The sequence below is a fragment of the Syngnathus floridae genome, chromosome 14 (assembly GCF_059516105.1).
Source record: "Syngnathus floridae isolate MCC-2025c chromosome 14, RoL_Sflo_1.0, whole genome shotgun sequence".
NCBI lineage: Eukaryota > Metazoa > Chordata > Actinopteri > Syngnathiformes > Syngnathidae > Syngnathus > Syngnathus floridae.
In genome coordinates this window covers 11,896,996-11,918,861 of record NC_142426.1, presented here as the reverse complement: position 1 = coordinate 11,918,861, position 21,866 = coordinate 11,896,996, and the positions used below count along the sequence as shown (strand labels likewise).

Sequence of the window (21,866 nt, the reverse complement as noted above, 5' to 3'; positions counted from 1 at the left end):
TGGTGCGTCCTGAATCCTCAGCAGCTCGCTCTGTCATCACCAGTCCATTGCTCAATATTCATTCAATACAAAAACACAACAAACAAAATTTGTAGAAATAGTACACCATTCACAGGAGTCTTTCATCACCATGCTTGTTTTTTTTTTAATGTGATAGGATGTCGGACAACCTCAAGAAACCTTCACTCACCAAACATGTGGAAAACATCCAAAAAGAGAGGACCCCAACACCGAGCTTCAAAATGGTGAGACAGAACTGTGTTATGGTGTATTAATTTTTTTACTCAAGTCAAATCAAGTTTATTTATATAGCCCTAAATCACAGGCAAGTCTCAAAGGGCTTCACATGTACAAAAAATTGACAATTCTTCTGATCTTAAACTCCCACTTAAACTTACACTTTGCCAAAGATGGGACCAAGTCACACATATGCAAGTCTCAAGTAAGTCTCAAGTCTTAACCTTAAAGTCTCAAGTAAGTCCCAAGTCATTTTTTTCTTGGGCAAGTCAAGTCAAGTCACAGATTATGTCAAGTCCAAGTCAAGTCACCTTATTATTGCAATTTTACCCGCAGAATCTGATCTTAGTAACGTGAAAAGACCAGATATAAGTAACTCAAGTCGACTGGAGTCCAAGTCACAGTGACTCGAGTCCCCATCTCTGCACTTTGCTTCCTCAAAAAGTAATAACAATAAATAGCACTTGCTGAAAAGGTCATTTCATAAAAGTTGAAGACCAAAAAGTGGATATTTGATCTTCAAATATCATCAAGTAAGAATTTTTGAGAAAGTCCACGTAGTTCTGCATGTTCTTCTTATGGCTCTCGCACTTGTCCAGGCTGAACTGCAGCTCTTTGACACGCGCCTCAAATTTCTTCTCCACCTAAATGGGCACAGACATCTCAGGGTTGAACGTAATTAAGCACATAGGTGGTGTGAGGACGAGACAAAGTCAGGTTCTCACCGTCAACTTGCTCTGACGGAGAAGCCTCAGCTCATTAACGGTGATCTGAAGGGCCTCGTCTTTGGACAAAAGTTGCTCTTTGAAATTTTTTACCTAGAAATGTAACGATTATTATTATTCATTGTGACGGTAGGGTAGTGGTGGCCAATATAATCTCAACTATATTTGTAATAAGTTTCTGGACTGTACCATTTTTGTTTCTGGGATTAGGGTTAGAAAAAGACAACAACAAAAATGGATTGGTGTTAGTTAGATAGGTGTTGGTTTTTTTAGCTGTCTACTTCCTGGTTCAGAGGATGAGGTAACATTCTGGGGTTGTTGGTAGTCTGCTTGCATCCAAGTACCTGTTCTTTGAAATTCAACAAGTCTCCTGAGCATTGTGCCAACTGCTGGTTGATTGCTTGGTATTCGGACATCCGTTGCTCCAGCTGGCCTTCGAGGTCTGTGCACCGGGTGGAGCTTTGCTCAAGCAGCTGGTTGCTGTGGCAAAGAGCCTGCTCTTGAGTCTCCAGCTTCTGCTCCAGCTTCAGCTTTTCTTGGCGCAGCTCCTCCAGCGTCCTAAACCAATATTTAGGAGTCAGGCTTCATGTGCAAGTTGCAATTTGATTTAGTTGAGTCTTTGGGGTTGCCTTACTTTTGTAGGGTGTCCACTTGTTCTTGCAGTTTTGAACTGGACTCTCTCAGCTCCGTCGTGGAGTTCACCAAATTCACTTGAGTCTGCAGCTGTTATTTCAAAAGGTAGATGTTATCAGTTACAAATATGAACTGCATGTATTAACCAATTTTCTTCAGTTGAAAAATGTGTCTCTTCAATTGTAAATACACAATCACAACTCATAAAATGATGACATTTTGTTTGGTGTAGAGGTTCTGTATAACTCCATCCATCCATTTTCTGTACCGCTTTGTCCCCACGGGGGTAGCGGGCGTGCTGGAGCCTATCCCAGCGGACATCGGGCAGTAGGCTGAGGACACTGAAAATACTCAATCTAATTCTACATTAGACTGATTTTGTCCCTAAAATTGTTTCACGTTCTCTTGCCCCATGGTGATGGGCCCAAGGTGTCCAATTTGTCCCTTCCTTACTACCTCATTCTGCAGATTCTTAATATCCTCTGCCTGTTCTGAGCACTTCCTCTCGGAGGTTTGCAGCTTCTCCTGGCAAGCGAGCAGCTTCATCTCGGTCTCTTTCATCATTTTAGGGAAATGCTGCAGCTCTTCCACGCGAACCTGCAGCTGCTGTCTCACCTGACAGAGGGTTAGACTAAAGTCTCATCGAATCTGATTGATGGGCTCCGCTCTGCATGTCGCTTAAAAATGCCATTAATACATTTAAGACATCCGAAAATAGTCGCCAGCCAATCACAGGACATATTTGGTAAACAACAGAAAGAAAAAAAAAAAATACCTCATCAGCGTTTGAGTCTTCTCCATCTTCCATTCTCTGACAATCCTGTGATATGTTTTGAAACTGAAGCCTCGCATTGCTCAACTCTGCTTCAAGTGCTGCAACCTGAAGAAGCACTGAGTTCAAATTATTAAGCCATTTCTTTTCAATCATTATCTGAGGGGTGGGGTGAACCCAGAATTTGATGCGGACCGATCACAGGTCACACACTCTCCTTGTCGTACTAACCTGGTTTTGAAACTGTTCAACAATGCGGTCCTTTTCACCCGACATACTCTTCTCTTGGGCCAGGGCTGCCTCACATTCAGCAAGTTGCTCCTCCAACTGGGCAAAGGACAGCCGTGACACACACAGATAACTTCGATTTTGTGACACTTTTAAAGGTGACACATTGTGGAAAACGGACTTATCGGAATAGATATAAATCAACGGTGTCTCTTGAGCACAAAAGTTTGCCTATCCCTCGAGGCGTGTCCAACCGAGTTGTACCTTGAGCGTAGCGTAACTGCCGCTGTCGTTCTCCTTTTCCACTTCGCAGCTTTGGATCTGCTGTGCCACACGGTCATGTCTCGCGGGGATATCCACCGTCTCCTCCACTCTCTCTCCTTGCGGCTCCTCCCTTTCCGAGCTGCACCCCCTAGCTTTCTCCATTGCCCTCTCCTCTCGTTTTCTTGTCTTTTCCTGCCTCTCCTCACGTTCCTTCTCCCACTCTCTCCTCTTCTTCTCACCCTCCGCCCTTTCCTTCACCCATTCCTTCTCCCGGTCTTCCCACTCCCACCTTTCCTTCTCCGCCCTTTCCCTCACCCCTTCCTTCTCCCGGGTTTCCCACTCCCCCCTCTCCTTCTCCCGGTCTTCAAACGCTCTTCTCTCCTTCTCCACCTTTGCCTTCCCCCAGTCCTCCTCCCTATCCTCCTGCTCGTTCCTTTCTTTCATCCTCTCCTTAAATTCCTTTTCCCATTCCTTCACCATTGCTGTCTGCCTCTGCATGTCCTTCTGAAGTCTTACTGGGATGCCGATGACTTGCCTTCAAGGATCAACGTTAAAGGAGACATATTATCAGTGTTTCTGTCAGCAGAAGTCTAATGTAATGCTTTTTTTATGCAACTTCAAACAAACCGAATAACCAAGTCCGAACTTACTTTTGCAGTAACTCCACGTGAGCAGTTAGTTTGTGCTTGTCCTCGGTCAGCTGCTCTTTCTCCAGCTTCCACGTCTCACTCTTTTCTCGGAGAGTTGACAGCTGGGCGTCCTGCTCCAGGATACAAAATGTTTACAGTCTGCAACAAGAGAGTCAAGTGTATGGACAGCGGTCGCGCCTTCTCCTGCAGCTGACTCAAGCATTTGTCGAGGGTGGCCTCGAAGCGCTCGGCTTTCTGCTTGTGCGCACGCGAGGCCTTTTTGAGGGCTTCCTTCTCCTGCGAGGTCTGCTCGGTCAGAGCCGTCAGGGACGCTTTCAGGTCGTCTATCTCTGCCTTGTGTTGAGTCAGGGATCGCTCAAGTGTCTAGAAAAGGAGCATGTGGTACAACGTGATGACTTTAGGGGAGGGGGGAAAAGATTGAGGGCTTCTTACCCGCACTTGCACGGTCAGTCGATTGTTTTCCGCCTCCTTGTTGCGAAGCTGCCCCTGTATACGGGCACGAGTGCCTTCTGCATATTTAGCTATGTTAAGAGCACTTTTGATGTTCTCCTGTGGTCATCGGAAATGAGAAGGAATTTAAATAGGGGTATTTTTCCATCAACCTTTGAGCTGAGTAAAAGACAGTTCATGAAAACACATAGTATTACGCTCACCTGTTCCTTTTGCTGAAGAAACATCAGCTCCTCCGCCCTTTTTTCTGTTACACCAAGGTCACCTTTTAGAAGCTGCAGAGGATAAATACAACAGATATGACACACTACCTGGACAAAAGTATTGGGACACAAGGCTATTTCATCTAAATGTAAAGTATATGTGTTCCCTTGGAAGATTTTGGAGTGTAAAACTATTTTGAACATCTGCCTCACAGTTTTGAGATTCTGGCTTTACTTGTGCGCTTTCTTAAAATAACACACCTGATTTTCACGTTCAATCTGGAGGATTTTAGTCAGCAAAGCATCAATCTTGGTGCTCGCATCAATGCGATCAGCCTGGTTATGCAGAAAAAAAGCATTTGTAAACTTTCCATGAACAGCGGATCATCAAATGCATAACCACCGACCTCCTCATCCAGAAGCTGGTTCAGTCTTTTTCGCACAACCTGGTTGATTTGACGAAAGTCCTCCATCTTCTGGAGCAAAAACCCTCTCTGCTTCACCATGCGCTGTTTGTTGACTGCGGTTGGTTGTGAATCCTTTGATAAACCAGAAGCGAAAACATGAGGGATCTGCAGTACTTTGTTTGCTCTACACACAACGCAAGTCAAAACATACTTTCAGGATGTCTTTGAACGACTCAATCTGCATGGTTGCAGAGATGATGGCAGCTTCGGCATCCATCAGTCTCTTCACGAATGATCCAAATCCTTTGTCATTGTCACCAGTATTACGTGGACTATATGGAATATGGAGCAAAAGAATAGCCGAGGGTCATTTTTGAGGCCACTTGTGGTTGTCACTCCACAATGACAGACTTCTGAGTACGCATGCTATGTATGTATGCATGTTCCTCACCAGTGGATCTCAACCTGTGGAGTTCTGTTGCCACCAGTGCTCGTCCAGATGGTCTTGGGGGCTTCATGAGAGCTTTCGAGATCTCCACAAGTCAGTGTCACACCAAACCTGGCTGAGGAACTGCAGCCAGGAGGCTGACTCTGCCGTTCATCCTCGGGACACATAATACCTGTCATGGACGCAAGAATAATAAAAAGACACCGAACATTGTAAACATGCACTGAGTTGAATGAAAGTATTATCGTTTGTGTCGTCAAGGGAGATCAGCGAAGCGTGGTGGAACGCCCTCCCAACCGCCCCTTTATGACGTTTAAACTTTTCATTTAAATCAAATTGTGACCCTTACCGTACACAAGTAACCGCGTAAGCGACAGCTTCGCTATAATCAATTGCTAATAAGCAGTATGTTGTTAATAAATACATTACTCACGGATTTGGTTTCGTTTCGTACGGCGAACACTCTAAAACACCCGCCCACTTCATCAATCTCGGTGATTTGAAGGTGATTGGCTAGTCGAGGGACCATGCCGTTACGTCACGACTTTCCCTCGTCTTCGATTCGTTTCACAGGAGGAAACGTAGGCGGTGCTTCGCGGTCTTTAATTCCCTGTCAACCAATGAGCAGACAGCGACGCAGCCATTGGCTGAAACCATAGAAACTAAACGGAAGTTTACCGTCGCGGGATCGGCTAACAAGCAAAGCGACAAAGATTAACGAGTATTATTTTTTAATTTGGTTATTTTCTACTAGCTGAACGTTTCAAAATTAACATTGAATCAACCTACAGGCGTATATCACTGACGCAACTGACACTTGCTCAAGAAAACGCGCAGTTGTGGCTTAAATCGCAGTTAGCTTGACGGCTAACGCATCTCGAGCCTTGTCACCACGATGTTCAAAGCTAAAATACTGCTAATTGGGCCAAATGAGGTAAGTAAATATACACAACGTAGCTGTTAGTTCACATGTGTTCGGTTATAACTGCAGTAAATGACAAATCAATAAGCACTACCCGAATTTTCTGTAAACATAATGGACCTCTCAAAATTTGTAATGCAACGATTTCCATCTCAGAGTGGCAAAACCGTCCTTGCAAATTTTCTCTCGGACGCAACAGAAAACGTGGGAGGCGAATACAGACCCACTCAAGCAGTAAGGTACGAGCTACATGACAATCCACAAATGTCAACTACTTTCTTGTTTGAGCTACAACTAATTGCATTAATCTATTAATAGTGGTAGTTTTCTGATGTTTTGTATTTATATATGTTTGTTTGCAGGATACTAGAATTTGAATCACAACTGGATGGTTATGGTGACATAAAATCATGCGAGGTTGAGCTCTGGGATTGTTCTGGCGACTTCAAGTGTGTTCAATAAACCTTTATATCACTTAATTCCCATCATGAAGATACATTTGATGTTGCAACCTTTTCAGATTTGAATCATGCTGGCCTGCGCTTACCAAGGACTGCAGCGGTGTGGTGATCATTTTTAACCCCGACGTTCCCAGCCACTTGAAAGAAATTGAGACCTGGCACTCGATGTTCATCTCCTCGCAGGGCTTGCAGGACAGCCAGTGTCTGCTCATTGCACATCACAAGCCCGGCAGTGCAATAGAAGAAGGTCGACTGCCTTTAGGTAATGTCTTTTCAAAGCCTTCTATATTTTAAATGAAGTAGGCCTCACAAATGTTTTTGTTTTTCTTAATGCAGCTTCACAGCTGAGCAGACTTCCACTCATTCACTCTGAAATGGAGGAAGAGCCTGAGGACCTGAGGCGAGCTTTCTGCAGATACTTGGGGAAAGTTGTAAATACACTTTCAGAAAGTCGGGAACGGGAGGAGATGTCCATCATCACATAACAACAAAATCTCTTCAGGTAGTTTACATTTTTATTCCCTTGAACATATCCTGACAAAGACTTACTGTACATATACTTTTTTATGTTGTTTAGAACTGGGGTCACCAGCCTTTTTGAAATTAAATTAATATATATAATATCCATTTGCAACACTACAACTCAAGCAAAGTCAAAGGGAAGACTGAATAGTAAGGATAAAAAAAAACTGTAATAGTTCACCTCTATAAATCTATAAAATTGTTTCCACTTTAGTTACTCCTACAACATTCCTCAGAAATCACAATCTCCCTTTACTGGTGAGCTAACTGTTGCCTCTTGGTGACCTTTGGTGCAGAACATTATATCATAAACGTGATTGTAAATAAATATACTATGTAAACTATGCGACATATTTTTGTTATGATTTACGAGTAATCATCCACCATTTACATAATCCGAAGTACATATCCTCATAAGACATCTTCTGAAGCTTTAGCCAAAAATTGATTACATCGGGCCAAAGCACATTTTCTCACTTGCTGGGGCGATTTTGTGACGGTTCGATGAAACTGCTAGATAGGACTTTTTAGCATCCTTTAATGTGTTGAATAAATTGGTTTCTCACTTCATAAAGAGAATATACTGTGTATATCTAGAGTGCCTTTTACATGTGACATAGATGAGGTGAATGTTTCAAAAGGGCAGACGGGATGAGAAAAAAAGAGCTGAGTGGCAAATATTCATTTTGTTATGATCTGAATCTATGAGAGTCAGATAACCTCTATTAGATTTTCCCAATGGCACACGTACACACTTGATATGATAAAATGGGCCGTTTGGCTTAGTCAAGGAAGCTTAAAGGTCGTCTCTTAACCTCTCGTTGCAATTTCCGAATTGGCTCCAGGCATATCTTCTATCACTATCATCATCAAAGTAAGACTGTCGGAAACAGACTCGGCGAGCAATATCGCAAATGGATTCAAGCATTGCTTTTTTTTTTTTATCCGTATGCATACTGCAAGAGATAATACTAAAGAGGATTGTTGTTTGCATAGCCTCATATCTCTGAAAATGTGATTAACCAGTGTCTTATCTTTTAATTGTCACTGCATGAATGGATTCTTCATATTGGAGGTCCGACATCAACTGCTTCCCAATACTGCTCTTGTGTTTGCAAGAGCTCTACTTAAGTATATTTGGAAGCGCTTGTCCATTTATCAGTTGTTTCTTTGCTAACTCCTGCGGTAATTCTTCTATGACTATTTTTCACATTAGCATTGTTTTTTTTATTTTTAAACTTTTGTCATTTTTTTTAAATGGATTTCTTTAGCCGCCGAACATAGCAGGTCAATTTGATACCCAAACAGCTTGTTTTTAGTTTCATCGGACTATAGCACCTTCTTGGTCCACTTGAATATTTCACTCCTTTTTTTGGGACAGCATGAATCCCAACTGTTTTCGGGCAATTCATATCCAAATTGCCTTCAGATGATTGCTAAGGTCTTGCCATGTACTTTGAGGCTGCTTCCTTACCTCTTTTTCCAGTGATGATCCTCACTCCATGAGGTAGGATTTTGCATGGAGCGCCATTGCGAGAGCAATCAATGGTTATTTTGTGGGTCTTCCACTCTGAAATGATGGCGCTATTAGATGCCAGCTTCTCACCAGGCCTTTTGATGACGGTTTTGCACATTCCAGTCTTGTGCCTGTCTATAGTCCGCTGACAACTGTTTGGCAGCTCTTTAGTCTTTCAGATGGTGCTATCAAAACCGGAAGTTATGTTTTAGATATTCCTTGAACAGATATGCTTCACATCCACGATGTGATGAGATTAGCGGTGCTAATAGGCTGATTGTCCATAGCTATGAGTAGGACAAAGGTACCACTCTATTATACGAGTTGTAATTAGACAATTCAGAGATTTCCTTTTTTTCAAAATCATTTTATTGACATGTAAGAAGCAAAAGTTACATTTTTCATGGGATGGCGACGGGCGGCGTATCCGTTGCCATTTCGAGGGGGCCTAACTCCGGTTCCTGCTGAACTGAGCCAGTGCTTGGTGAACATCCAACTGTTATCAGCTCAGTAGGCACAGGAGGTTGAGCCCAGACAACCGCGCACCGCCGCCTGTTCACCACTAGGGTAGAGCATACGCAAGCAAAACTTGCCACCGTGGCCAGGTTTCCCTGGAAATTGTAACTGGTGGTCATTCCCAAACTGTGCCGTGTCATCGGGTGTGCTGTGGGAAATTTCACTTCACTTGTCCCAAAATAATTTCCCACCTTTGTTCATCTGGCATGCTATAAATGAATAGTGACAGGCAGCACAACTATTTGCTCTTCCACTCTATGGCAGTTCGAGTACATTGAAAAGTCTTTCAACCAACATTTTTTGTTTCTTTTGGCAAATATTTTCTATTTTTGTTTTCATTTTTTATTGGTTTTATTGATGGTATTTATTCCTCACTATAGTTCTAATGTGATGAACATGTCATAGCTTTCCATCTATAGAAAAGAGCATACAATGGATTATTTCCTCACGTTTGGCTTGGATTTCCCTCGGTTGTTGGCTGTGAGCTTTTTCCCTGCTCCTTTTATGACAAATACCTTACATTAGAGTATCAGTAGCGTTGCGGTCGAAGTGGCCGGGATTCGTAAAGCCTTACATTCACAGTAAACAAACACACACACACGCACGTCACCTTGGATGCAGCTTCCGTTGTTGACCACCCATATAGCAATTGCGCTCAAAGTTCACAATTAAACCGCTACTTGTTTCCCTCGCCCCCGATGAGACATTTCCTGTATTTCCTTCCGGTGTGTGACTCAGCCATCCCTCCTTCTATGCTCTGCCATACTCCGGCTTCTTAAGCCAACATGTCCCAAAGAAGTCCAAACAAAGCCCAAAGGACACTTTTAAAGCAGCCTTAACAGAACCTTCTAAGCCTCACGTCATCTCAACATTTTCACCCAGTTTGACCTGGATAAAACAAGGCCCATCACATACTTTTAAAGCAGTCTTTACGAAACTCGTCTGCACTTCAATATACTGAGTTGGCAGGAACAGTCATAGTAAAGAACCAATTGGTACTTTTAGATCATTTTTTTTATTAATACAACTTTTAAAGCCACAGATCCCTTTCACCATCTTGACAGTTAGCACCAGTTAGCTTTTTAATCTACACCTTTCATTGCTATGACAGAGTTCCCCCCCCCAGTCGACTGGGCAACGGGTAGCGCCTAACTTCATAATACTTGATCCCACGTTGACTCTTTGCAGCTGTTACAACAGCGGCGGCGCTTCAAAACGCTGAAAAGGCTCGCGAGAAGCGGAACTTAGCCACTGTGAACACAGGATTTTCTACTGAACTGTTCACGGAGCAAGCTAAGTCCTGCGCCTCGTCCAAACTCTTGAGGCATCCAGATGGTTTGTGCTACAGTGTGGCATATTATTCCTATTCCCAAAAGCCTTCAAATGGAAGATTTTCAACAACAACTTTGTCATGGATTGCCTAAATTATAGGCAGCAGTTTGGGAATGTCACTGTAATGTTGATTAGCGAGCCTCGCGCACGAACGTGATTACAAAAACTCCAAAAGCTGCTAATTCTAATTAAATTATCCCTGACAATTACAATTTAAATTTACAAGGTATTATTACTACACCATTAAATAAACTAATTTTAATCATCTTTCCAAAGTTTGTCCACCCCATGTTAGAGCCAACATTGTCTCTTGTCCATTTTACGAGAATAAATATTTTAAGTACCTAACATTTAATATGTTGTATACCAAACTTCCCCACCTAAATGTTCTGTGTTTATAAAAAAAAAAAAAAAGGGAATATGTTCAATACAGTGGAGGTCTACCTAATGTAGTGGCAGCTGAGTGCATTCTGTTCCGGTTGAGATTGCCGTGTGCGTTTCAGTTGTAACCGGTTGGAAATCCCTGGCAATGTGATTTTCATTACATCAAAAAACCAAATCACTCTGCCAGGAATCCCTCCGACTAAACCGGCCTCCTCCCACAATCCTGCTCGGCAGACAGCAACCTCCAGCCAACATCCGTCCACACCTAAAAGGATAAAAAAAAAACAGACCAAAAAAAAGATGAGGAGAGAGGACAAAATGAGCACTGGAGTGGCAGATGATCCATCCATCTCCTCACTTGTTCATTACAGCACACACACAGACTTTTAAACCCCTTTTGAAATGTTGACACTTGGACACGCACGACGCACACCTCTCCACCTGAATAAGCACAAGTCTGTGTAAACTCTGTCAACATGAACTGTACTGTATGTAAATGGTGGATCCGGTTTGCATACCCCTAATTTATTCAAATGCGAGACAAAGTTTTTCTTAACAGCTCCTGCAAAATTAGGCGTCTTGATTTGGCACTCCTCCCCCTCCACTACACATGCCTTAAAAAAACGTTTGGATTCTTTTATAGCAGTTTTTTATCGAACTTCATAAGCCACACCCTTTATGACCATTAAAGAGTTGGTGCACATCCTCACTTCTGCACACACCCTAAATACTCCAAAGTAAGCCCTATAGATAGCAGTCCATAAAACTTCAAAAGCCACGCACCTGACTCAAGAATAAGACGAAATATCCTATTAATCCTACTAAAGTATGATGAGAGCAGATCCCCAATTGTATCTATTCCCCCCCTCACATCTGTCCAAGTCATCAGCAGCAACACAGATCCCCAAGGGAACATAAAAAAAAGTATCTTCATCATATTTTGGATCAGCTAATGATGATGAAATAAAGACCTAAGTATCAAAGTGGCCTTTTTCCCCTCCATCCTGCTTCCAGTTGTCTGCCATTTCCCCACAGTTCTATTGAAGGCTTGAGGCTTAGCTCATTTCTTAATATTTATTGCCACCCCCCTGCCCCATTTCTCTTTTACAGCCCTCATATGAGCAATTCTCCAAAGCGCTCGGCAGCTGTTTTCTATGAAAACTCCGTGCTGCTGCTGGCGGCAGATAAAGCGTTGTAAAGGTAGCGGCGAGCCTCGTTCGACGAGAGCAAAAAAAATAAAAGCGAGTAATGTTTGCGATGAAAACATAACCTCAAATGAACACTCGTGCGGCTTTATACGCACTCAATGTGCAAACAAGATACGGCTTGCAATATTGCCCTCGCTACAAAGCGGGTTTGCTTTCCTGGCCCGTACAGGTCGCGAAACGGAAAAAAAAACACAGAAGTCAAAGAAGTGACTGAAATGAAAACTGCTGCAAGCTTTGGAAACCCATAATTGGCTGACATTGTGTTTCTGTATTAATTAAAAAAAGATACTTTGGTGTAGCACTGCTGTCAAATTTTAATGATAGTGGCAAAAAAACAAAACAAAAAAGACATGACATGAAACTTTCATTTAGGCTCTAATACTCCTTCATACCGGTCGAGGCAAAGCTGTATGAATGGAAATAGTTTTGGGGAAACCTGCAAAAACGTCACTATAATATCAAATAATGCGTTGGCAGCGTTTTGCGTACACTTTGTTCTCACTAACGTCTCAGTCCTCTGTCGAGTTTATCAGGATCCGCAAGTGGTTGACAATAACAGCCTCAGGCGGGCTTGTCGTTTCGGGGCTCGGCTCCGTCACGGGAACTCAATGATCCTCTGATGACTGCGTTTGCATGTCTCTCACGCTCTCTCTGTCTCTGTGTGGTATTTTTGGACAGTGATGTGCTCTGACGCCGTCCCACTGTACTACATTCATGGGCACGCAGCCATACAGATTGGCCACACCTAAAGTCAAACGAGCATTGACTTTAAACCCGCACCCCTGAGGCTCAATGAATTGTCTTTCAGACATAATCACGCGGCAATGGTGGAATAAAGTTGTCACATTTCAAGCAGCATTCAGCATTGCTAACTGCTAGCTTGCGGCTGCCCCCGGGCAACAGCTTTGTAACATCGACACCAGCCGCCACTGACCTGGAGGGGCTCCTAGCTGCCTGAGCTGTATTTCATTTTCCAATATGAACACCTTAATTATTTAAGTATTTAATTAGTATTGCATTTTATGAGCTGAGCCATTTTGGACACAACATAAAGGTTCATGTTGAGAATTAACGAGGACTTATTGTCCTTTCTTGCCTTAAGTATCTGTGACTGGTATCGGCAGCCTCTACGAGTCCCCTATATCCTAAAATAAGGCCAGTATCGGCCCGATATCAATATGTGGTATCGGTATTTACCCCAAGAATAATCATGAACCAAACAAGAGGGCTTTGACCTTGGGCCGAAATGATAATAAAGACCGATGACCAGTCCCCTTTTGTATGGCGTTCTGCTTAAACAACACTGAAAACAAAAAGAAAATACAAGCCCATGGAACACAAAGGAACTCGATAGCAGCCATTTTTCATTCCAACACCTCCCCATCCTGAGAAGGCCTGGTGCTCACGTTCATCCCCCCCCTTCCCCTGACTTGAATAACTGTCACAAGTGCTGGCTTGCTCTTTAAAACAGCAGCAAAAGAAAGAAAATGCTCTTGGGTCACACCCGTCGTGCTACATTGCCCAGCCCTAAACACTTGCGCCAAGTTGGGACTTTTAACAAGCCGCCCTCATGACTTCCAAGCAATCCATGCTGCTCATCAGCTCCTCTCCTCCCTCCTCGAAGGGCGACCAGCCAGGGCCTTTCTCTTGTGATTATCCCGTGATTTGAACGGTCGACTCAACACTTTTTTGGCGGCAGGCCAAGAGCCCACAAGATCGGTCTGGGCTTTGCACAGTTCTTATCCTAGGCTGACCTTAGGCTATTTGTAACCTGTCTTGAAAAAAAAGGGGTATTTGATACCGATGCTGTTGTGCCTTTTTTTTTTGCTCCTTATGTTGAAAGATTTGGATGAGCATGCAAGGCTTTCATTCCATCTCGACATATTTTTGCTTCAGGCAAAGACAAAAATGGCAGCAAAGTCTTTACTTCACCAATGATGTCATTTGTAATGCTTGTCTGTCTTCATATTTGCTACCTATTTGTGACCTACGCACACACACACAGAAAAAGAAAATACCCTTCACTTATATAATTTTTTGGGATGAGTTGTGTTTTTCCTGTGGTTGTTATAAATGCTTGAACTCCAAAGTTACCAGGCTGGTTTTTGTCAACAAATCTTCCATGACTCCAAATGGAACATAATGATATCATAATTGAATTCACGTTCCACGGCTTCAGGCCCCGTGTGCCCAAAAAGTCCAATCACTAAACCCCCCCCCCCCCGTTTTTTTTGGTGCACGATGTCAACAACGGTGACAAAACCCTCATGCGAATGTAATTACAGGTCACGTGGTGGTTCGTATTTGCCTGTGAAATAGACAAAAATAATTTGCTTGAGGTTTGGCTCCTGCTGCCAAATGACTTCAGCAGGAACTCGTCGCTCGCAAAATTTCTAACCGCCACTTCCCGGCAGACTTAAAGCTGAAACGGTTTGCGCAGGCCATTAACTTTATTTAACTCTTAACACGCAACCAGAGCACAATGTGCTGTTTTAAAAGCCCTCTGAGGACCGAGAGTCTTGTATGAGGTCTGAATTAGAAAGGAAAATTACAGCTTTGTGCACTCGGAAACCTTTACCGAAAGGACATCTATAAATAAGAACATAATGCATCTGCCTCGATATACTCAATGCAACCAACGTGTGCTTTTTAATTGCTCGCCTATAAATGGCTCTGTGGATGACCTTCAAGTATCAAATTACACAACCATTTCTTGTGACCTGCCCATTTCCCCAAATTTGTAAGCAAGCTGTTCTGATTTAAGCTAGCCTTTGATTACAGGGCTATTTGTATTCGTCTTTATCGACTTAATTCATAGCCCACAAAGAAACAAAATCAATCAGAATACTGTGTTTGGAGTAGTAGAGGTACAGTCAACATATTACTGCGAAGAAAATCTTATTAATGAAATATTATTCATGTAGTTTACCCACGAGCTCACTAAAGCCAGTGAAGTGAAAAGAAAAAAAAAAATCAAACCTCTTAAGAAAGTGATGAGTGTGGGCGATCTGCTTTAATGCAACCTTTGACAAAAGACCCGAAGCCCAACCACGGTAATCAAACTTTCCCCAACATAAATGTTGCCATAGGAGCTTTACTGGGCTCTGAAAATGCAATAAAAAAAGCCCCTCTCGATGAATAAGGACACATGAGAAACAATTCTGTAAACAAGAGCCAAGGGAACACATTTCAGACGAGCTCTTTTTTTTCAATGACCTAAATCGCCTTCAGATTCAACATGTGTATCCTTGAATTGTCAATGGATACTGCTTTTTAATGAAGGACATTTATAAAAACTCCAAATGTCTTTGAGCGTGGTTGCTGTACATCAACAACCTTGCCTTTCAAATTCCATCGTGACCTCTTTTGTGTGTTCTTCCCACTAAAAGTATCTGCCCTAGCCGACAGCGCCTGGCCATTGTCTCGCTACGCCTCCGTTTTATTCACTACAACCCATTTTTTTTAACACAGCGGGACGCAGTATTGCTTTTCTTTTTCCAGACACGCACACACATGACACATTAGGAATCAGCATGTGTTTTTGATTGAGTGAAACAGTAGTGAAAGGCGGATGATTTGCGAACGTTCCGTTCATGACATGATGTAATCGCAATAAGCATTCTTTGTGTTATTTTGCTCAAAGGCTCCCGCTAGTGATATGAGCTAGAGACAAAACAACCTGATGAATCCTTACTGTGTGACAACCTGACGATACTTGCTTCTCATTGGTCAGCTTCTGTCAATTTTCTTTCAGAGCATGCTTTTAAATACAATTACACTCCACCCCAATAGGGGGAGCTAATGAGCAGTGACCCAATGAATCCTTATTGCTACTGCATCATGTTGTACACATATAATACGGTTGCGTATTTGTATTCACAACAGTGACTTAATAATTACGCTTAACACCAGTCGTTAAAGTGACCTGATGAATCGTCATAAACTGAATCATATTAGGAGAATCTGGCTAAAGACTGCTGTCCATTTTCATTCGCTACAATGCCTTAAAAGATAATTACACCTCCAACCAGTAGGAGGAGCTCAGGAGCAAAGCAACACAGTGAATAGCGATTAGTGTTGCGTTACGCCTTAAATGTGTTAATCCTGTCATGATGGATAGACAATCATAGATTTAAAATTAATGATATGATGTGAACTGTATCTAATGTTAGCACAGATGCTAATGCTGAGACACCATGCTAATGCTAAGTTACCACAGCAATAAAATAGATTTGAATGTCACCGCTATACGCAAGTGTAACGTCAACATGACCAAATCGCGCCATAATCTGCCTTTCAACACCCAAAACCACAAAGCGTCACGACCGCATTTATATTTCGTACATTTTCTTGCGCCTTATTTTGTCATTCGCATGTATTTGTTCGCGAAATAAAACCAACTCAGCCGTGTCTCATCTCACTTTTACACACCGCATCAATTGAGACAGGTTAGGTCTGTTTTTTCTGTCAGGGGTCTGGACTATATCTTTTTTTTTTCCTAACCGAAAAAGCCCCGATGGCCAATTGTGTATGCACGGCCATGTGACACTTCATGCAGCGAGTTTATTCTGTGACTTTTAAACACACAAAGCCATACAAGTAGTGCAAACTGTACTCAATTCAATCTCAACAAGGTACTCAAAAAGGACTGGACTTAAATTCAATTTTCACCAAGATATACACAAAAACGAGGGGCAGACTTAATTGATAATATTTTGTCATCCGTCCAGCTACAACTGAAATTTTGGCCCTAAGCGGTGTACACCGCTGTATCGGTCTCATTCATAGAAACAGACTAATTTTGAGGAATTCTGGAAACTGAGAACTTTTTGACGTTTGTCAAAAAGACGTTCAAAACAAACAGAATGCGTCTAAACTTGAAGATGATTCACAGCTGACTTTGAGACTGGTTGCCAGTCAAAACAACTAGTCGTTCACATTTGCTACTGTGGACAGTTAAAAGTATTCAATGGACCTAAAAATCATGTTTTTGGTCACATCCAGAGAACCTGTAGAGTCTACACAAGAAAAGGGAAAACTCGCAAATCATCATATTAGTGTTTGGAAAATCAATACCGGGTCTGTAAGGCCATCGGGCTGCAGCGCCAAATGGAATCATTTGCAGAAAATCATATTAAAATAGATTTTTCAGTTTCCAATTGCACTTTCCAAGTTCTGGTTTTGCACCTCTTCCCCCCAAAAGTATATGCAAACTCCACTCACCTCTCTAACCCTGGGATAGTTTATCAAATGAACCAGAGGCATGAAGACGGTAGTACGAGGAGAGGTCCCAAAAAAGGCAACACACACTCACGCTTGAGCAACAGAAGCCCTTCCACAATGTTCCCGGCGCGCAGACGGCTCCAAGCTTTTTTGTTGTTGTTATCGCTCCACCTCCTCCCACCGCTCTTTAAGTTGAAGGGTGTGGACTCCTCGGTCAGCTCCACATCACTTGCACAACTTTGTCTGGTGGAGGGAAAAAAAAAAATACCACACTAAAAGCCACACCCATCTAGAGAGAGCAAGAGTCTAGAAGGCAGGAAGCTGAAGTTCTCCTTAAATAACAGCAGAGGAGCGAGTAAGGAAACTTTTCAAGGCCTTGCTCGTGTTTACTTTTCAAGATGGCCGGCTAAACATGAGATCGTGGCGATAAAAGAGATTACTGTGACCGTATTTGAATGTGTTTCTGCTTAGACACACACACACACGCATATAAACACACTCCGCAAGCGCACATCCGGCCGCATGCGTGTGTGTTTGAGTAGTTGCCTCCAAGTTGATGGCTCGCAGCTGCTGCCACTGCCGCAACCGCTTTTCCTGTCTGGGTGCGTACGCGCTTTATGCTACGACGCGCTAATCATACAGTACGGCGACATCTGTTTGCCGTTAACCACACACGAGCAATCCCCGAGCTAATGTGCCGTATATTTGATCTCGCTGAAGTTGGAACATAACTTAAGGCTACTTCGGTGGTCGCTTTCATCTTTGGGGTTTTGAACAATGCTCCTATTTTGGGCTCCACCGCTAACAGGTTAGCCCATTATTCATCGCTGGTCCTTTTCACATCGTTACGCGCTATAAGGTTTCCAGTTCTCCATTAGTGTGTATCAGTTAGGAATCCGCTCCGTTTCGGATCGGTTGTCTACATTTTACAGAATCAATGCTAGCTCCTGAGCAGCTAGCCGCTGATAGCTAGCAGTACAGCACCAGTGAAAGCCAAACACCAAACAACCAAATTCCCAGTGGACCTTTTCGCGAGACCACTGTTCAAAGGCGTTCCTCGTATGTAAGCACTCGACAGAACAAATACCTCAGAAAAAAATAACTGTATAAATTGGCAAAAAGGTCAAATATATTTTAGCCAAGGTTTTCCAGAGTTTCTTATCGATCATTAACAATCACACAATCATAGTCCCACTGAAACCAATTGGTTCCACCTGTTTTATCGGTTGTTTTTACCGCGCTTTGACTGCTAGCTTGGATCGCCTCCAGCGACTTGCGACTCACTGCTCGGGAGCTTGTGACGTTTGTCTATTAGCATCTGTTTGCGAACAAATGTTACGTTGCTCAGTAACAACTCGGAGCAATTAAAATCCAAGTTATCAACACAAAAATGTTTTAAATGAAAATATTGGCGAGAATCATTTCCACCGAATCTCATTGAGGTTTATTTGCCGGGAAGCATCCGAGTGTCGTCCAAGCCCCCTGGAAAAAGACATGCTTTCAATACCTTCCAGCGTCATTTACTGTGCCCAAACAGATGCTGAAGTATTGACCAAGCATTCAACAGAAGTCATATAGTGTTAAGTGTTATCACACAAAAGAAACAAGCTGTAAAATAAAAGTGTTATGGGGTTTGGCAGATTTCCCGTTGTGCTTTATGGTCCCTAATGGCGTTTGTCTCTTCAAACATACTGCGTTTGTACCATTGACACATGATTAATGTTTGGGAACACCTCGACATTGAAAAGAGACAAACATCTACTTCATTCTTATCATTCGTGTGCATACCTAAGTGCTAAAACCAAGCATTACTGTGAAGACCATACATCTGGACCCTCAGGCCAAAAGATGTGAAGATACTGTATGTGCTTATCACATATAAAACACATACCTTGAATATTATTTGCACTTTGTACTGTAAGCCTATCCATCCATCCTAACCCTAACCCACCCACACACCCACCCATCCACCGCACTGCACTATTTCCTTTTCCAGCACTTCTTATGAGTAAAAAACCGAGTTTGGACCCAAGCGCTTCTATTGTACTATGCCGAGCGAGAGTGCGTCTGGGTGTATGTACTGTATGCGTGTGCGTGGGTATGTGTGTGTGAGTTCCAGTGTCCCTGCCTGCATTTGAATGAGTCATCCCACATTGACCCCACCCTACGTGGGCGGTGTATTTGGCCCAGCTAGACCAGTATTTGGCCTGTCCCAGAAAAAAGGCCTCAAATAACTGGCCCCTTTGTTCCAAAATGTCACTCCTCTACAAAAGGATGTGGAGGCATCACATCTCGTGCTCTCTTTCCTTATCTGTCTTGATTTGTATAAAACTGGAATGTCAAGGTGAAAGTACCGAAATTAGATTGTTTGCGCTTCATCATGACACAAAACACATTTTTATTAGTTCTAAGAAATGCATCACAGCCGACCTAGCTTTTCTTTGGTTTTACTTGCGTGCCAACGTCATTTCATCGTCATGACGTATGGAACATGCACCAATGATTCTCTAAACACTGCCATAAGTATGGCAATAAGTCAATAAATCACCCACAAGTCACAGTGAAATCTATGCGGCCATTTCTTGCAAAGAATGGAACCATTTTATTCTGCGTGTGTCCGAGTGCCAGGGAACATTAAGCCTTCAAAGTAGTTAATGGTGCACGAGTTGTCCGAATTTCGGTCAATGTGGAAACACTTAAGTATGAAGAAGAGGGTGTGCTCCGTTTGCGGGACGTACGCTCGAAGGCGGTCGTTGATCATGATTTGGAGGAGACAAATTAGCATCGATGCCCCAAATTGTTAAATGTAAACAGTCCGTAGGAAATAGTTCCGAATCAGCTATATTGGACAAATGGATGAGATTTTCCGGGGATATCTAATACGGGTGAAATTGAATGATCAGGTTTCGTCGCTGCTAGCAGCTTTCATTCATAAACTTCCAAGCACATATATACCATATTTATCGAAAGTTGCTGATTCTTTTATATAAAGTGACAGACAAAGATCATTGAACAAAGAAAAGGTTAGGACATGTTGACACAAGGTGCCAACGACTCTCCCGTGCTGTGAATTTGGGCTAATTGTCTTAGGGCACTCCCAACGCCTACAAGCGATTGATCCCTTTCAGCATCGCAGACAAGAATGTAGCAAGAACAAAAAAACAGTGAGTCACGTCGCCTGGCTGAAAAACATACACGACGGCGGCGGAGACGCTGTTTTGGGTCATCGACTCACAAATTGCCGCCGTTTACCCTGCACACGCTGTTTATAATAGCCCCATTGTAACCCTTGTTATGTCACTGAGAGATGAGGCTCGGGTTACTGATGTCCAGGTGGCTAATTTTCTAAAACGCTACAAGTTTTCAAATGTGAGCAGGCAGGAGGTTTGAATTAGGGCTCAGTTTATTGCCTCCGTCGCTTCGTGTTAGGGAAACGCTGTCAGCCACCGTGATCTGGATACCATCACGTTTATGAAGATAGACTAACGGTGTTTTGTTTGTCGGTGGACTCCGACGAAGCACACTGAGGCCTTTAATCGTGACGCCACATGCATCGTAATTGCTTCCTCTACCGACGCGCATGCTGGGGCAAGATAGATGCGCGTCTTTGAGTGTTTTCTTTCGATTACATCCGCGCTCTGATAACATTGCCAAAAAGAGAGGCTCAGCTCTTCGAAGATTTGATGTGCAATACATTTTTGGTAAATGATGCTCCTTATTTACGTATATTAGGGTTAGGTTATGTTTGGCTAAGTTTTATGCTAAATTATGCTGATGTTATGCTTAGCGCTAAAGCAGGGTGTTAGTTCGGGAAGGGGTTAGGCATTAGGCTAGCATATTTTATTGTACGAAAATCCTAAAGTATAGTCCCAAACAGAAGTGTCGCAAAAAGTGAATACGCTAACCTAATGATTATCTTTTGATTTACTCCAGGTGAAATCTGGGTAAGATCAGTCCTACACAAAGATGATAGACTTTTTATTTTCGCGGCTCAGAGTTTGAGTTTCAGGGTCAGGAATTTGAAATGTCGGTTCAGTTTCGGGTTGAGTAGGGTTGGAGTCAGAATGAGTACCTTGATTAGAGTAAGGATTATAGTTCATGTTGGGTAAACTTGGGCCAGGGATTTGGGTTACGGTTGGGCTCGACAATGTGAACAAATGGAACTGATCTAGACAATCACAAATAAATGAGCTATTCACATTTGGCAGTTGACCCATGAGGTTAGGTTAGGGACATCTTTGGATTCTCCTAGTATATGTATCTAATTTTGTGGCAGTGTCAATGTAATGCGGAAAATAAGCAATGAAAAGCCAAGAGGGCTCACTGTGTGTTAGACAGGGCCAGTTTTGTTATCCTGTTTTGACACATCTGTGAGAATGGTTAACACATTAAGGAGACTTTGACGCAAAGTCGGCACTGCGAAATCACTCATGTCCCACCTGAATCCTGAAAAGAACTTGCGCAAACACACACACACAGAGCAGGTTGTGTTGCATGAGCCATGTGCTTGTGGATATCTGTTGGCATCTGGCTCTTATTTCCTTTCTCCATGTCACAAGCGCAAACGTTTGAAGCATGACTCACAGGCCTCGGGGGCATCCAAGACACAATACGCCATCATTGGAAATGTCACCAACCATTTTGCCCAACACGGACCCCTGGTCAAAGGAAAATGAAAACCAACGTTCGATCTGCCGCACCGCTTTGTATGTTTTTGATACACATCACAAAAGATAGTGGAACTAGTAAAGTCGCTTGAAAACAT

At 42.8% G+C, this 21,866-nt stretch overlaps 2 protein-coding genes and 1 long non-coding RNA gene across 10 annotated transcripts in view; 1 reads left to right on the top strand and 2 right to left on the bottom strand.

Moving 5' to 3' along the window:
• ift22 (intraflagellar transport 22 homolog (Chlamydomonas)) overlaps positions 1 to 21,866 on the top strand; it is a 38,728-nt gene that overhangs the window by 3,123 nt on the left and 13,739 nt on the right. For 3 of the 4 annotated variants that reach the window (XM_088397094.1, XM_088397092.1, XM_088397093.1), the window contains exons 2-6: positions 158 to 245; positions 6,096 to 6,178; positions 6,302 to 6,388; positions 6,460 to 6,662; positions 6,737 to 6,902. In XM_088397094.1, coding sequence (XP_088253220.1) covers positions 159 to 245; positions 6,096 to 6,178; positions 6,302 to 6,388; positions 6,460 to 6,662; positions 6,737 to 6,885 — 609 coding nt within the window. In that variant the 5' untranslated portion in view covers position 158 and the 3' untranslated portion in view covers positions 6,886 to 6,902. Of the gene's footprint in view, positions 1 to 157; positions 246 to 5,448; positions 5,739 to 5,808; positions 5,952 to 6,095; positions 6,179 to 6,301; positions 6,389 to 6,459; positions 6,663 to 6,736; positions 6,903 to 21,866 lie in introns of those variants that run through there. The other variant, XM_088397095.1, reaches the window with a different exon arrangement.
• Positions 134 to 5,584, bottom strand: LOC148387808 (uncharacterized). Of its 5 annotated transcripts, none has more exons than XM_088397078.1 (17): positions 5,451 to 5,584; positions 5,021 to 5,189; positions 4,781 to 4,901; positions 4,570 to 4,701; positions 4,424 to 4,498; positions 4,163 to 4,234; positions 3,942 to 4,058; positions 3,687 to 3,872; positions 3,510 to 3,619; positions 2,860 to 3,394; positions 2,599 to 2,694; positions 2,371 to 2,475; positions 2,052 to 2,210; positions 1,597 to 1,685; positions 1,307 to 1,520; positions 963 to 1,055; positions 134 to 881 (listed from the first exon to the last, which is right to left on the bottom strand). In XM_088397078.1, exons 2-17 carry the CDS (start codon positions 5,182 to 5,184, stop codon positions 714 to 716), a joined length of 2,436 nt encoding a protein of 811 aa, XP_088253204.1. In that variant the 5' UTR covers positions 5,185 to 5,189; positions 5,451 to 5,584; the 3' UTR covers positions 134 to 713. The 5 variants fall into 5 exon arrangements, with proteins under 5 accessions (XP_088253204.1, XP_088253205.1, XP_088253203.1 ...); XM_088397079.1 differs by having other exon boundaries at positions 5,367 to 5,464; XM_088397077.1 differs by lacking the exon at positions 5,451 to 5,584 and having other exon boundaries at positions 5,021 to 5,307.
• On the bottom strand, positions 9,951 to 17,490 carry LOC148387807 (uncharacterized). The gene is made up of 2 exons (XR_015862751.1): positions 17,102 to 17,490; positions 9,951 to 10,935 (listed from the first exon to the last, which is right to left on the bottom strand). It is a non-coding gene; the product is annotated as an uncharacterized LOC148387807 (long non-coding RNA).

Bases quoted from the DNA above. Each gene is read 5' to 3' on its own strand.
- LOC148387808 (XM_088397077.1), bottom strand. From the start codon at position 5,196: ATGACAGGTATTATGTGTCCCGAGGATGAACGGCAGAGTCAGCCTCCT. The intron at 2,695-2,859 runs GTACAACTCGGT...TCCTTTGCCCAG, and splicing joins GCAGTTACGCTACGCTCAAG to TTGGAGGAGCAACTTGCTGA. The intron at 882-962 runs GTGAGAACCTGA...GTGCCCATTTAG, and splicing joins TCCGTCAGAGCAAGTTGACG to GTGGAGAAGAAATTTGAGGC.